At 33.0% G+C, this 15,795-nt stretch overlaps 1 protein-coding gene across 1 annotated transcript in view; it reads right to left on the reverse strand.

Annotated features, from left to right (window-relative positions):
• Positions 1 to 10,248: 10,248 nt before the first annotated feature.
• The window catches only part of LOC148604489 (uncharacterized), a 60,514-nt gene continuing 54,967 nt past the window's right edge, over positions 10,249 to 15,795 (reverse strand). Inside the window, 3 exon segments of the mRNA XM_088550162.1 lie at positions 10,249 to 13,497; positions 13,499 to 13,860; positions 14,294 to 14,425. Coding sequence (XP_088406288.1) covers positions 11,557 to 13,497; positions 13,499 to 13,860; positions 14,294 to 14,425 — 2,435 coding nt within the window. The 3' untranslated portion in view covers positions 10,249 to 11,556.

A 15,795-nucleotide genomic window follows, 5' to 3' on the forward strand; every position in this document is an offset into this window, starting at 1 on the left:
GGGTATGTCGTTATTAACATTCATCGATTTGATGTTTATGTACAGAAAATCGTGCCATAATCAGTATCACCTGTCTTTTGTGTTGTCAAATTATTAAAACAGGAAAATTGTTATCGCGTTTGTAAGCCTTAAAGTATGACAAAACAGAAACCTTAGATTGGTTAGAGAACATTTTAATCTTTCAAATCAGCAAGAGCAAGCTTTTAGAGTTGTATGTGCTACATGCAACCTAGAGGTTTCAAAATTGTTTCGATGTATATTGCTCGAAATGAACTGTGTGTATGCTCAACAAAAATGATTTATTTTTCATAATGTAACTTTTACGTTTCCTAAATTGACTTATCCTATTTAGATTACATTTCAGTGTTTACGTTATGAAACCAAATATTTATATGATATGTGATACGTGTAAGTAACAAAATGGGATTTTAGTTCATCACTAGAGTACAGATTAACACTACAATAATGCAGAGGAAGATCAATCCTATTTTGTCACCCTTTAAATGATATGAATTCTTCGATCTATGTTTCATGGATGGTATGTCAAAACCCAACCAAAGTGACTATGTTTCTAATTCAGACAGTTTCAGACTACTGAATCATTATTTGTTTGTAAATCGGTTAACATATTATGTAAACTGTGTATGAAATATGCACTCTTTGGAAATGAATGTACGGTTTTCTACAAAATATATATCTGCATACAGTAATGACCATTGTTTGTAGAAAGATAAGTTAGTTGAACCAACAGTTCATTGTTTCTTCGGTGGATTTTTTCGAAACCAAACCATAAATTTTAAAGTACTTAACACTGGTTTTGAAACAAAAAAGAGGGACTAGCATCTGTTACAAACGAGAATCAAAATTAAATTACATATCCAGTGAGAATGCATCCTCTATAGGAAAAACATTTTAAATCTTCAGCCAGCGAAATGGCTCATGATGTACTATGAAATCATCATACCCGAACAATGATAAAGAGACTTTAACATTAATGATAAATGAATTACTAGTTTTTTCTCAGATATCAAACAGGAAATAAGGTGAGAGGTGTTTTACATGTAGTATAACGAAGTTATTAGGTAGAGAAGTCGCTCGAATAGATATGTCAATGTTCATAAGTTTGGTGACTACCAGGAATTTTGGAAAGTTATCGGCGGCGTTGCTCCCATATACGAGAGATTTCCATTACATTGCCGAACGAACGGACTTGGAAATGACTACTATTACAGTAGCAATTAGTTCAAATGTTTTATGAAATTGCAAGAATGAAAAATTAAGTTTTTGCATTTTGAATTATGTAAAATGTAAATCATTATATCGATTAAATTCGTTAATTTCATAGACAGCTTAGTTGATACATTAATGACCATTGTTTGTAGTTGATACTAGTCTAAACAACTGAACATTTAGTAGAATCAGTTTACGGTTTACGGAGAGGTTTTCTGCATAAGATAAACGAAAAATCAATCTTTGTTGACCCAATTCTTTACCCTTTTGCACTAAGCCCAAAACGGATACGCGATTAGTTGGTTCATGTTCCGATTCAAATGTAATCGATACATGTCCTGCTAGTATTTTTTTAAACCTTTGTGTGGTTAGTATTCTTATAGAATTCGTAATATAGAAATACCTTATATCTATTATTTATTTATTTTATTATTTATTACACAGTATTTGTATAGCGCATTATCTAATTATACAAAAACATATAAAATACATTCACAATATATCAAAATATAAAAAAAAGAATAGCATATTTAACAATTTGAAACACAATTACATAGATAAAACTATTAAGCGGATACACATTAAAAATAATCAAAGAACAACACAATAAAATCAATACTTAAGTCCAAAAATATATAAAGTAAAATATTTTAAAATGAATAGAATATTTTCAATATGTCAATTAAAATTACGTATCTTAAAATGCAGTGAAATTTTAATAGAATTAAAAATGACGGACAACATTGAAATTAGATTGAAATTTGTCAAAAAATAAAGAATGTATGAATAATATATAAATTAATCAATAAAAGAGCAATCAAGGGAACCAAGATTCTAGCAGAAATCAAAAGAATATAATCCAGGGACAAAGACTAGACATGGAAAACAGACAAACACGACAATGAACATAAAGTAACTATACTAATACATACAAAGTAACAAAAACAAATGAGTAAATGAGCCTCCATCAGAAAAAAATGCACAAGGTGCACCGGTGGGGTAAGAATCCTCTTCTTTTCCAGAAACACCCACCAAGCTGCTCATTACAAGTAAAGTCCGGGGTAGACGAAAGAGGAAAGGAAAACTATGTCACGTTGAACAAACCAGTTTTTATGGCGCAAATGGATACACCGTGACGACCTTAAGACTTCTGTAATGATGAATTTAATACTTAAGCAACATAACCCTGTTCTAAAAGTCTACCTGTTAGAATTCTAGCGCGATACAAAAAGTCTGTGTAGTTTCGGAAAGCTCTGGCATAACGTATGAGTTGTGATATGAACACTCCATACGCACGTGCTGAAGGGATGAAAGGAAAGTTAACAATTCTGAATGAAAAATCATCACGTTTGTCGTAAAGTTTGATCAATAGTTTTCATTTACCATCGATTTCTAAGTGTAGGTCAGGATAAGAGTCTGTAGTTTCCTTTATCTCAAGTTCTTTGGGTTAGATGCGATGTATCAAATCCCTTAAATTAGGATTGTTTAAAGTAATACGTCATCTATATAGCGGAAACAGAGATTAAAGCTAGCTAAACGATATTCTTTCTTTCGGATTAGATCAGCTATAAAGTCAGCTTCATAAGAGTGAAGGAATAGGTCAGCAAGTAAAGGCGCATAATTATTTGCAATTGGAATGCCGACTGTTTGTTGGAAAACGCGTCCACCACACTGGACAAATATGTTGTCTATTAAACATTCCAGCATTTTGTAAACATCTTCCTCTGTATATTTGGAAGATTATTTTAAATTATTTGTTACAAAGTATGAGAAATTTTTACCAGGAACTATATGTTTGTGTCTAGGTGTACCATCTTTGTTTGAAAAAAAAAACAACGATGTATAATGCTTTTAAGTCAGGATTTTAACTCAGTACGGGGAATAGAAGTATACAGTGTTGACACATCATATGTTTTAGTGCTATTATATTATGATTGTAATCTTGAACTGATTGTCTCTAAAGGATCCACATTGAATTAATACCACTACGGGAGTAAGATTTGTTGAGGTTATTACTATTTCCATTTTACTTTACTATCAATCAACGTTACACCAATATTGGCTTAACAGGACAAATAGAACCAAAGTATTCATAATAATGTTGAGCTGTGTACTAACTAAAAAAAAACAAAACAAAACCAGAAAAAAAAGCAAAGAAATAAACAAACAAACAAAACAAAACAAATTAAAACAAACAGAAAATACAACACAAAAACAACAACAACAACACAAAACAAACCAACCCCCCCCCCCAAAAAAAAAAAAAAAAAAAAAAAAACAACAGCAAAATACCAACGAACAAAAACTACAACAGCAACACCAAACAAAACATTAAATATATAAGCATAGAAGGGATAATTGCCTAAATGACAAATCAGTGTACATGCACTTTTTCACAGACAGTAGTTGTACATGCCTAAAACAGTTGCTCATGCTCAATCAAATCGTCCCAGGAGACATAACACAAAACTATATTTTTTTTGTCTGCAAAACGTATTACATCCTATGTTCATGATAAGAGGAAGACATAGAAAATAACAGCAGTAATACGACCCATACTGCTACCACACTCTCCAAGAGGAAGAGATAGTTGAAAACCATAACTCCGTCTAAACCTCTCGTGGTCTTTCTACTTAACATTATGAATGTGATCTTCCATTTATGTATTGGATTCCTTAACTCCACAACAAGCCATACACACAACGCTACAAAGCATGATCTGTAAAGTGTAACACCAAACCGCTTTTAGAACTTTTAACATCTACACTCAAAGCTGTCTAAGAGGTTCTCCACCAGGTGTCCTGCCACGACACGTGTTTCTCCCGTACTGGTATGAATTCAATTTGGATCCTGCAAAATTAAACATTTCTTATTGAAACCCGCAATACAATGTTATTAACAGAATATAATATCATTTAAACCTATGTTTTTCAACTTTTTATATTTCTAGTCCCAATAATCAGTTACAAAACCGACTCAAAAACATCATACATCGTTGTTACTCCAGAAAAGACCGAAAACCTAGTTACAGATATGTAATTCTTGGTAGAGATTCATCATACTTCGTAAAAATTCGAATTCAGATAATCTTTCAAATAAACCGTGATGTTTTCAAAAGTAAAGTAAGCTTTATATTAGCATTCAAATTGCACTTAATCCAATGCTGCAGTGTCCGTGAGTCTGTGGTTTCGACCAATACCATGGTAGTGGACACTTTCAATATGGAGATTATGCAACTATAGAGGTTTTGGTTTTGTTTTGATACGTTTGGTACTGCCATAACTCAAATATAAACAACAATCAGGCGATATTTTTAGTATTAAATGGAGATATTGTTTTCCCTATTCGTACAAACAATACGATATAAAACATAGATTGAGATTTCTAATACCAAGTGTCAACTGGTTGTTCCATATTATATTTAAGTTAAAATCTAGAAGATTATGTAAAATACTTGTATACAAATTAGTACATATTTTGTTTTAAACCGAATAATTAGTGCACAAAATTAAAATTGTTTATTATTTTAAATTTGCACGAATAGACCAGTGAATATCTTCAAAATTCACATTTTTCTGTTCAAAGGAAATTACAACCGAACGTAAGTCAAATCGCAAATAGAAAACCATCAAATAAACTGACAAACACCAATTACTTGTATAAGATGACAAAGTTAAACAATCCTAGTTTCGATGATTTGATACATGTACATCGCATCCATTCCAAAGAACTTGAGATAAAGGATACTATAGGTACTGTGAAGTCTCACATCTTGACCTACACTTACAGATCGATGGTAAAAGCAAACTATTGACAAAACTTTACGACAAACGTGACGACTTTTCATTCGACATTGTCAACTTTCCTTTCATCTGTGGCAACATCACTTCAGCACCTGCGTATGGAGTTTCCATATCACAACTCATACTTTATGCCAGAACTAGCCGTAGCTACGCGGACTCTTTGTATCGCGCAAGACTTTTTACACAATTAGGCTTCTGGAACAGGGCTATATTGCTACAAGTTAGAAGTCATCACTACAGATGTGTTATGGTCGTCATCATGAACTCGTGGATCGTTATGGTGTATCCATCTTCACCATGAAAACTGTGTTCAACGTTTCATAGTTACTATTTTAGGTATTTTATGTTCTTTGTTGTGTTTGTCTGTTTTCCATAACTGGTCTATGTCCCCGAATAATATTAGTTTGATTTCCGCTAGAACCTATAAAAATAACTTCAAACTCAACAAGACGTTTTGTTCAAGGTCATGCACATTAAAATAAAACAAAATAAGTGAAAGTACATCACCTTGCATAACACTGAGATTGTCAAAATATAGTCAGATAAAAACGTTGAATGGAATTAACATTCAGTACTTCGCTTACTTTGTCTCCAACATTTTTCCAAAAATATACGATTCACAATGTCGAATGTTTTAAGGAAATCAACAGAACGATAGTATAGTTTTTCACTTTTACACAAAGTGTTCTACAAATTTAACACCAAAAATACAATTACTGTAGTATAACAAGTGTGCATTCAGTACACATCATTATCACTTGACCCATTAAAAAGACACATCAGTTTGGTTTTGCTCATCAGATAATCGAGTTGATTTTTATAACTCCATTGCAGACAATTACAATTACAATTAGTCTCTTTCTAAATTTTAACTGAAACGGTTTTTGAATATCTCGCTTTGACCTAGACAGACAATTACCAGGTTACCGTGAATACGTGTGTGTGTGTGTTTTTTTTTTGTTCGCCAATATATACTTAAGATGACCTCTTTGAACTGTTTAATGCATTTGGTTGCGCGCTGTTCCGATTGAATTTTCCTTAAGACCTGCAATAACTTGCATACAGCTCACAAGATTTTGTATTAAACAAGCGCTCGCCACATTGCCTCGTGTGCCCAATGAATCGTTTCTTTTGCTACTTGACAAATGGCCTAACAGTGTCGATAAAGCGGTCAGTCAGAAAATTGTTGACTTCAAAGTCTTTCCTCTTGTAAAGTTGTATTAGTAATATTGCTTACAATGGATGTAAGTCCATCTGTTCTAATGAGTAATATTTAAAAGCAAATTCGCCTACATTTGCTGTTCCACTTTTTAAACTTCCTTATTCGTACTACACTTTTTTCTTTGTACTAATTCTAGTGGATTTTCTTATACGTTTGCAAATTGAACATGCACTAAGCATGGTCAATAACGGTTGTTAAATATTGACCTAGTCAATACATGGTACATCGTGTATAAAATCATGACGGATTCAGTTGGCGAAGCAAGACATGTTTACCCCCCCGGAGCATCTGATGTCTCTCCCGATTTTTTCAATGGCCTGCCCTTTAACCACAACATATTGCAGGTACTTCAGTTTTATTTGTGATTTATCGTTTTCCTTAACATTTATTTGTATGTGCAATCTGTTTTGTTCAGTTCGCTTCATTGTGTATATTATTCGTTTTCTTTCTGTTTTAGGATTTTGACATATTTGAATTGTCCAAAATCTGACATTTCGGAAATATACTACCCATATTTAACATCTTAACACTTATTACGATGATGATCGCTGATATGAAACGACAAAGCGGTCTAATGTTGACCTTTTTTTTATGTGATATGTCTAGTCATTTTGCACTTTGTAGTTCTACTCTTTAGCTTTGTGGTTATACTTTTTCACTTTGTGGTTATACATATTCACTTTTTTGGGGAAAAATTTTCATCGTATTATTATATACTTTTTCTATTTTGCACTGATACTTCTTTACTAAATTTTTTCCCTTTTTTCTTGTGTAAAAAAATAAGAATAACACAAACGTTAAAGTTTTATTTCTAAACTCCAGTAACGGTGGAATGATTTGATACATTCTAAACAATGGTTTGGCACATTTGCGTATTACATCTAGGATAAAATGTTTCGCAGGGCGCAGCCTGGATACAATAGCACAGTAAAAGTCAAATACTTATGGTTGGGACAAGTATGGATACGACTTATTTTGGCACATTTTCAAAGATATTTACGTACTTATTGTGAAAATAGTTTAGAGATGAGGGTAATGCTTGTTTTATGTCTCTTCTTGTCATTTTATTCCTTTATGTGTCGTAAGTCTTACCTCGCTAAGTCTACACGATGCACCCGTCGTCGTGCTATGCATACCACACTCGTAGAGGAAGTTGTTATTGTAGAGCAACCAAAATTGCTAACAACATATGCCCTCCCATATAAAAACACACAAATTTCAAAATCAATCCATTCATTGGGAGCCGGGATAATTGCAACGAAATTGTGGACGGACGGATTGGCGGAATGACGGATGGGCCAAATGATTTCAATATACCACCCACTCGTTGAGAGGGGTATAATATTTTAAATGGAAACGATATATTTTGTCCTCCAAGGAGGTGACAAAACAGAAATACATTACTATCTCATCGGACAAAACTTTACAACCGAAAATATTCACGTGTACTTTACTAGTTGATAAAATTGATGTCACCCTTTCCTATGTTATTATTAATGACTTTCAATGAATAAAAACTTTACTTAATTTTGCTATAAATTGAACAGTAGCAACGATGGGAAAAAATGCAAATATATATAAATGAAAAGGTGTTTTTGCTTGAAAGAACTAGTCAGTAATTTCTGATAGTGTAAAACTGTAGCGATTGTATTTTAAATTTTCATAAAGATACATTTCAATTAATGTTTTTTTAAATTCAAAATGTAAACTGAGTTCAGCAGAATAATCACCAAACAAATTTAACGCGCAAATCTTCCGGCTGTAAGCTTGACAACTTTCTAAGGGAAATACTCAAGTGCTTTACAATTCAAGCAAAGATATTCTATTCTGTTTAAAAGATCAGATTCCACTTGTGGTAGTGTGTGTACTATTATGAACTTTGTACAACCTAGAAGCAAATGTAAAACAAATTATTATCGATCAAATCAAAGAGATGATTAAGTAAATAGATTGCTATATGCAAGTACAAGCTACTGAACAATAAGGCCAATTACGTAAAAAAACTCGTTAAGTATCTTTGAATATACTTAATATACTTAATATAATAAAGATAGTACTTCATTTATAAGGTTATAATCCAATATATGTACATGTATGTCACAAAGTTAATAATATCCACATGTACATACATATGTAATCATCGAGGTCACCTGCCACAGGTCGACTCATGTTTATATAAGTTACATGTACTTTTATTTTGTATGTATCACTATGCTCTGTTCGCCATTTTTATGACAATGCGTTAGTCGCCTGCCTCTCGTTACAGTGTAAACTGACGGGGACTGGATTAATCGGGTTAGTCTTTGATAGTGATTTTTAATATGAGAGTAAAGCTAATAAAAATATGTTGTTTACTTTTAATTACCATCACCTGGAATTTTGTTTGTGATCCACGTTCTTTATTATTTACATATGCTTTACCAGTATGAAGAGACAATTTATCGCCAATTCCAATATAAATTGCTTCACAGGCACAGTAAAATGGTGATGATAATAAGACGGACATTATAGACACACTACGGTTTTATTTCCGACTTCAAATAAGCTTCTCTCAGTAAAACCATCGTCAGAGTAGAATTGGAGCATTCGCTGCCATTTCTTGCATTAATTATGGTCATCTCGTTTTCGGGATGGTGTCTTAGTTGAAAAGTTTGGTTTTCAATATTATCCTCAATTTTTTGTTAATTTTTTAAAATTTGTTACTGAATAAACAACAAGAAAATAGTCTGAAGTTTTATTTCTCGAGTCAAGGAGTAACCAAGGGAACCAAGGTTATAGCGGGAATCAAAAGAATGCAATCCAGGGACAAAGATCAGACATGGAAAACAGACATACACAACAAAGAACATAAAGTAACTAAAACCATACATACAAAATAACAAATGCAAATGAGCAACTCGGACTCCACTAAAAACTGGGAGCATGGACCAGGTGCACCGGTAGGGTAAGCGTCCTCTGCTTTTCTAGAAACACCCGCCGAGTTGCTTATAAAAAGTCAAGTCCGGGGTAAACAAACGAGGAAAGGAAAACAATGACCCGTTGAATAAATCAGTTTTCATGGTGCAGATGGATACACCAAAGCGATACACGAGTTCGAGATGACGACCATAAAACTTCTGTAGTGATGACTTCAATCTTGTGGCAAGATAACCCTGTTCCAGAAGCCTATTTGTAAGAGTTCTAGCGCGATACAAAAAGTCTGCGTAGCTATGGCTAGCTCTGGCATAACGTTTGAGTTGTGATATGAACACTCCATACGCAGGTGCTGAAGGGATGTTGCCACAATTGAAAGGAAAGTTGACAAATTTGAATGAAAAGTCATCACGTTTGTCGTAAAGGTTGGTCAATAGTTTTCCTTTACCATCGATTTCTAAGTGTAGGTCAAGAAATGAGGCTGACATCACAGTGTCTGAAGTATCCTTTATCCCAAGTTCTTAGGGGTAAATGCGATTTATCAAATCCCCGAAATTAGGATTGTTTAAAGATAATACGTCATCTATATAGCCGAACTGAGATTAAAGAATCTAGGCAAACGATATTCTAGGGAATGTGATCATAAGCAAACAAATAATGTAAACATATATACAAAACATATAGTAAGACAGAAATGTACAATGCATCAGCCTGGCAAGAAATAATAGTGTATATAAGAAAACACTACTGGTATGATTGAACAAATACTTTTACACAACCTTGCAATCTTAAGTGCAAATTTGTCTAAGAATCAAGCAAAAAGGGGAAATCAGAAACATGCATGTCAAAAAAAAAAAAAAAAAAAAAAAAAAAAAACCAAACTGATAATATAATTTCTCTCATGGATGCCTTCTCTATATGAAAAGACCATTATCTGATCTCTGCATTAATGGATTTGCTAAAAAAATATCGATGAAATGCTAGAAAATGAAGATCTGGACAGAGTTATCTGCCCTTGAAATGTTCAATTTCAGTGCATTTCAATGAAATAATAACTTAATTGATATTAAAATTCTGTGTTTTTTTCTCAAATATCTGATTCTTAGGGAGACTGACACTTAAGTAACACATTATAGTTTTTACAGTTACTTATTGACAAAATCTCAATGTATTTGGATAAGTTTTAACATCACTCAGCTAAAGACTCAAGTTTCCCTATTTCAAAAAGTTACAGCAAAAAATGCAAAACTCATCACTAATTACAGACAAGTTACAAATATTTAACATTGTATCATCTCTATCTATACCCTGAAAGTGAAATTATATGATTTAGATATCTTCAGTTACAATGAGATTTTCTATGACCATAAAAGAGTGCAGTACTTTCTGGAAGATTTTTGAAAGTTTTGTAGTATATTATTTAGGTGTAACAAAAGACATTTAACAGTCAAGCAAACGTTTACTGATCATACTGAATTAGACACGGCCAAATTCTAAGTAACATTCTGTAAACTCCAAAATTCATATACGACCCACGTGCATATAATTTCTTCATTAACAATCCGCTATAAGTGTTGAAAAAAAGTAATGCACAGTACATAAACCAAAAGTGCTATACATAATAATGCTATATTTGATTAGCATATCAACAGGCTAAGTTCTCCGTTCACAATACAGCAAACAGTACTTGTTAATTTTTTTTCAACATTTTGAAAAAAGGTTGCACATCATTACTGTCAATATCCAACACTTCAAAACTATACAACAGTATATTTTTGGACTAACTTAACATCAAACGGTCGGAGTTGAGTATATTTATTTGTTTTCTATCAATGCTAAATATAGCTTTTCTTGCTTGCCTGATGAATTTATCCCTATTGTTTTTAAAAATAACATCAAAGCAAGAGTTCTTTTTTTCAAATGCTGATGAAATTACCTTTCGGAGATAAGGTATGCATTTCAAGTATATATATTTTTTTAAAAGTTATGACGCATTAACTTCAGGTCTATAGCATTAGCAATGGTGGTACTTTTTACATATCTAAAAAAATATATATATTGACACTTGTTTCACAGTTTTCTTGTTTATAACTGAAATACAATTCTGTTTTGATACATGTTAAAAAGTCAAAATACTCATGTTTTTTTTAAACATTAGTTAGGCATCATCATATTAATAATACCTTTTAATGGGCCTTCAAATTCATCCCAATTTGTTTTTTGCATTTTTACAATGCAAAATCAAATATAATAAAGTAAAGTTATAACTGGAAAACAAAACTGCTCTTAGGAAACATTACCTTAGGATTCTCATGATGGAAATCCTCAAAAAATAATGGTTGTTGACTGACATGTGCTTTCATTACAAAAGACAATAGCTCAAATATATCAAAGAGCAGTTTCATTTTCCCCTGACAATATATCAACTATTTCAACATGGTCATTATTTCTTCTAACCAAAGTTTCCAGGCTGTTTCCAAAACGATCACTGATGTCAATTTCAGCACCATGTTGAACTAAATACCGCGTTACAGATACATGTCCATTTATGGCACTTTTCCAAAGAGGTGTTTCTCCCAATTTATTTTTCTGATTTATATTAGCACCAGAAATCACCAGTAATTTTGTAAATGAATCATTCCCACACGCCGCAGTTTGATGGAGTGGTGTATCGCCATCTTTATTGGCCTGATTTACATTAGCATGTCTCTCTATTAGTATTTTAGCAATGTCGTACTTGTTTTCATAACATGCAGCGTATAATGGAGTCCATAAATCATGGTCTGTACTGTTCACGTTAGTGTTATGTTCTAATAACAACCGTAGTATTTCAAAGAACCCTTCCCGGCATGCAATGTGAATTATAGTGAAACCATCTGTTTCAAGACACTCAGTATCTGCTCCCTGGTCTAATAGTAATTCCACTGTATTTATGTGTCCATTCTCACATGCAATATGTAGTGGTGTTCTTCCATACTTGTCTTTCATATTCAAAGCACTGCTTATTGGTATTGTTCCAGTAGACTCTAGATTCTTTTGTTTCTTTAACAAATGTTTAACAATATCAGTATGTCCAGAAATGCATGCATTATGAAGTGGTGTTAGTTTTTCTTTGTTCACACAGTTTATTTCTGTATTATAGTCAAGTAAACATTCAACAACTTTAGTGTGTCCACGATTGGATGCTGCATGAATAGGTAAATTCTTTCCATTATTACAAATGTTAATATTAGCATGTTTTATTAGCAGTGACCCCACTATTTCTTCGTGTCCATTCATAGAAGCAAGATACAACGGTGTATTGCCATTCAAATCTTTATCATCAACTTTCAAATCTAGTTCTAACAGTTGTTTTGTGATCTTTATATGTCCTTTCTCACATGCAATGTGAATAAGACTTTTTTTATCTTTTGTCTCTATATTAACAGTGGCATTATGTTTAAGAAGTAGCTCGACAATATCTAATCTATTCATTTCACATGCATGATACAATGGAGATCTTATTTTGCCATCAACAGAATTGATATTTGCATCATAAGACAGAAGTAACTTGCATACTTCGATATGTCCCTTTCTACATGTAAAATGTAATGGTGTAAAACCTTTCTGATCAGAAACATTTACCTTAGCATTTTTTTCTAGTAGTAACGAAGCTTATTATTTGTGTCCATTTTTACAAACCAAGTGTAATGCTGTATTTAAAGTTAAGGGGTTTTGTTTGATTGCAGCTTTCATCAACAAGAGTTTTCCAACAGTTTCAACATGACCTCCTTCACATGCAATATGCAATGGTGTATTTCCTTTCTCATTGGTTGCATCAAAAAATGCTTTCCTCTTTATCAATGCCTCAACAACAGCTTTGTGTCCTTTATTTGCTGCAAGATGAAGAGGGGTATTTTCAAATTTATCCTTTATGTTTACTCTTGACCTATCCAAATCAGCAAAGAACTTAACATAATCATCATATCCTTGATCAGCCACAGCATGTAATACAGTGGACCTGTTTGTATCGTCTTTAAAATCTTTACAAGTAAAATGATTACGTAGATAGTCAAGGAACATATTTCTAAAGTCTAGAAGACTGTTGTTAGTGTCCAAGAATACTTCCCAAAATAATCCTGACTTAATGTCTATTAACAGACGGTCGAAGTAGAGGTGTTCATAACCCATTGGAATTAATACACACTGTTGTGTTGCTCTATACATACTAAACTGCTCAAGTGTAAATCTGTCCTTTAAACCTGACCATTTTCCATACTTAAGCAATGATTTTATGATATATTTACTGATACACAAAGTAACAACACAGAACATTTTTTCACTTTTGAAATTCAAAAATTGTGTTTTCTTCAACTACAAAAGAACCTCTCAATGACAACAAGTACTTTAAAAGTGATTGCTTACTAGGGGCTGGTTTAAGACCAACTTCACCATACAAAAAATTTAGTTTATTATTATCCGTATGGTTTTCATTAGTGAGCAGGTCAGTTTTGATAGAATTGCCCGAAATCACCATCAATGAAAAAAGTATGAACTTGATATCCAAGTGTTTGAACAAATTGTCTATTTCATACTTTATGTACATGCGAGGATTTAGTGGCTCCTCTAACCAATGTTCATTTATCACACTACAAGAATTCAGAACGTTTTCAGAACCATCTGCTCTATTTACACTACAATAATAACATAATTCTGGAAAAAAAATCGAATTCCATAAGTACCTTATCACCTAGCCCATTAATTTCATCACCGATATCAGAATGTCCAATACTTCGCCTTTCACTTAAGTTAAGACAAATATCTTCAGACAGAAAACATATTTTAGTAAAAGGCAATAGACACCTATCATCAATTAGATTATATACATATGACCTACATGTGGCTATAAGTTTTAAATCCTTATTTCTAGACAATAAGATTTGAACTCGCTGGTTTTGTTTTCCCCACCAATCTCTGTTATGCTCTTCAATAAAATGTTTTCCAAATATATCATCGATGAAAATCAATTGTTTTCCTTTTGGCTTTGAATATTTTATTGTGTCATTTATGTCGCACACAAGCATCAAATCATATCCCTCTGACTCAGTCATATAGAGGATAACATAGTTAGCAGTTACAGTTTTACCACACCCAGGAGGTCCTGTTATAACAACACATTGATTCGTCATTATAGATTTCTTTACAGCAGCCGATGCTCTGGTTGGTACAAACTTTTGCAAAACCTGTTTCCATTTGTCAACTTCATGTTGCTGTAACACTGGAAATGTAAAAAAGCACATTCAACATTTAGGATCCAAAAATGTCATTCATAATGACTATTACAATGGTAACATGACTCTAACATGTCTAATGCCCATAAATCTGGCACCATTAAAATTCTTTCACCTCTAATATACTTACTAGATTTTAGGACAGATTGTGTTTCTTGTTTTCAAAATTGTTATAATGTTTTATATATATTCAATGTTGAAGGGGCTTTTTTTGAATGACAATTTGACTTCATTGTGAAAGTGAAAGTAAGTCAATTTTTTACCATGCTAAATTTAATAAGTGGATTACAAAGTGAATAGCTCAAAATCTAACCGGCTATGCCCATATGAAGAAGGTGTTTTAGAAGGAAAAAGTTTGAACAGTTTTAGGGATTGAAATAAAAATTTCAGATATTTTGCAGGAAATTTGATATTTTTAAACCTGATTTTATGAATTTGTTTGCAAATTTTCGCATCTTTTTGCATGGTTTCTATGGTAACCCTATATGCTGTGGGTAATTTTTTTCCAGAAAATTTTTACTGCATCCCGAAGGCCTTGGCTTGAGCTATTTCTAGATATGTCCAATGGAGATTTATTTTATGCATTTCATGACAAGAAAAATTGACTAATTCAACATAACCTGCCTTACAAGAGTGAAATGTTGAGCAAGATTTTTTATTAGCTACCTTTCAGAAGTAACAGCCCAAAGATAGTCATGCAACTCCACTTGGTCACATTATTCTGACTCAAAGCTAATCAGTCCATACTCTATCCATTTAAATAATGCATGCTTTGTTGAGAAGCAATGAAGACCATTTCTATGATGATGAAATGAAAATTGGATAGGACACAAGGACAATATGTTTTACAAATTTTGATTGCCACTGGAAATGGGGAGAGGTGGGGTAGGGTAGGTCAATTTAACCTCCTGTGGCGGAGGGCAAAGGTACCTATTACCAAGCAGGTTCTTTAAGGTTCATGTGTGTGAGGAACATGGCATATTTCTAGACGAATTGCACCACTATGGTTTGTGGTAAAGTTTTCCGTATTATGGCCTGGCGATCCCATTCCATCAACAGGGGTACACAACCCAGTTGCTCTGAAGCCAGAGTGCCCTAACCCCTGGCCAGGGTTCTCAGTACTATTAAGTTGCCTTTTAAAACAAGCTTAGCACTGTTGCGGGCCAATTCTTTTGACACCCGGACCCGCAAAGGGCCCAAAGTAAACGAAGCTGTATCAATATAGGCATCAATAATGTGCATGAAATAACAGACACAAACTGAACTGTCAAAACCGTTACACCATCTACATTAATAGAGTGTCCTTACCTTTGATATTAACTGGGATTTCGTCACAAGGAGAATCCAAGTAGATATA

Source organism: Perna viridis, chromosome 10 (genome assembly GCF_037379345.1).
Source record: "Perna viridis isolate PV_CMFRI_1.1 ecotype Kerala chromosome 10, ASM3737934v1, whole genome shotgun sequence".
Taxonomy (NCBI): domain Eukaryota; kingdom Metazoa; phylum Mollusca; class Bivalvia; order Mytilida; family Mytilidae; genus Perna; species Perna viridis.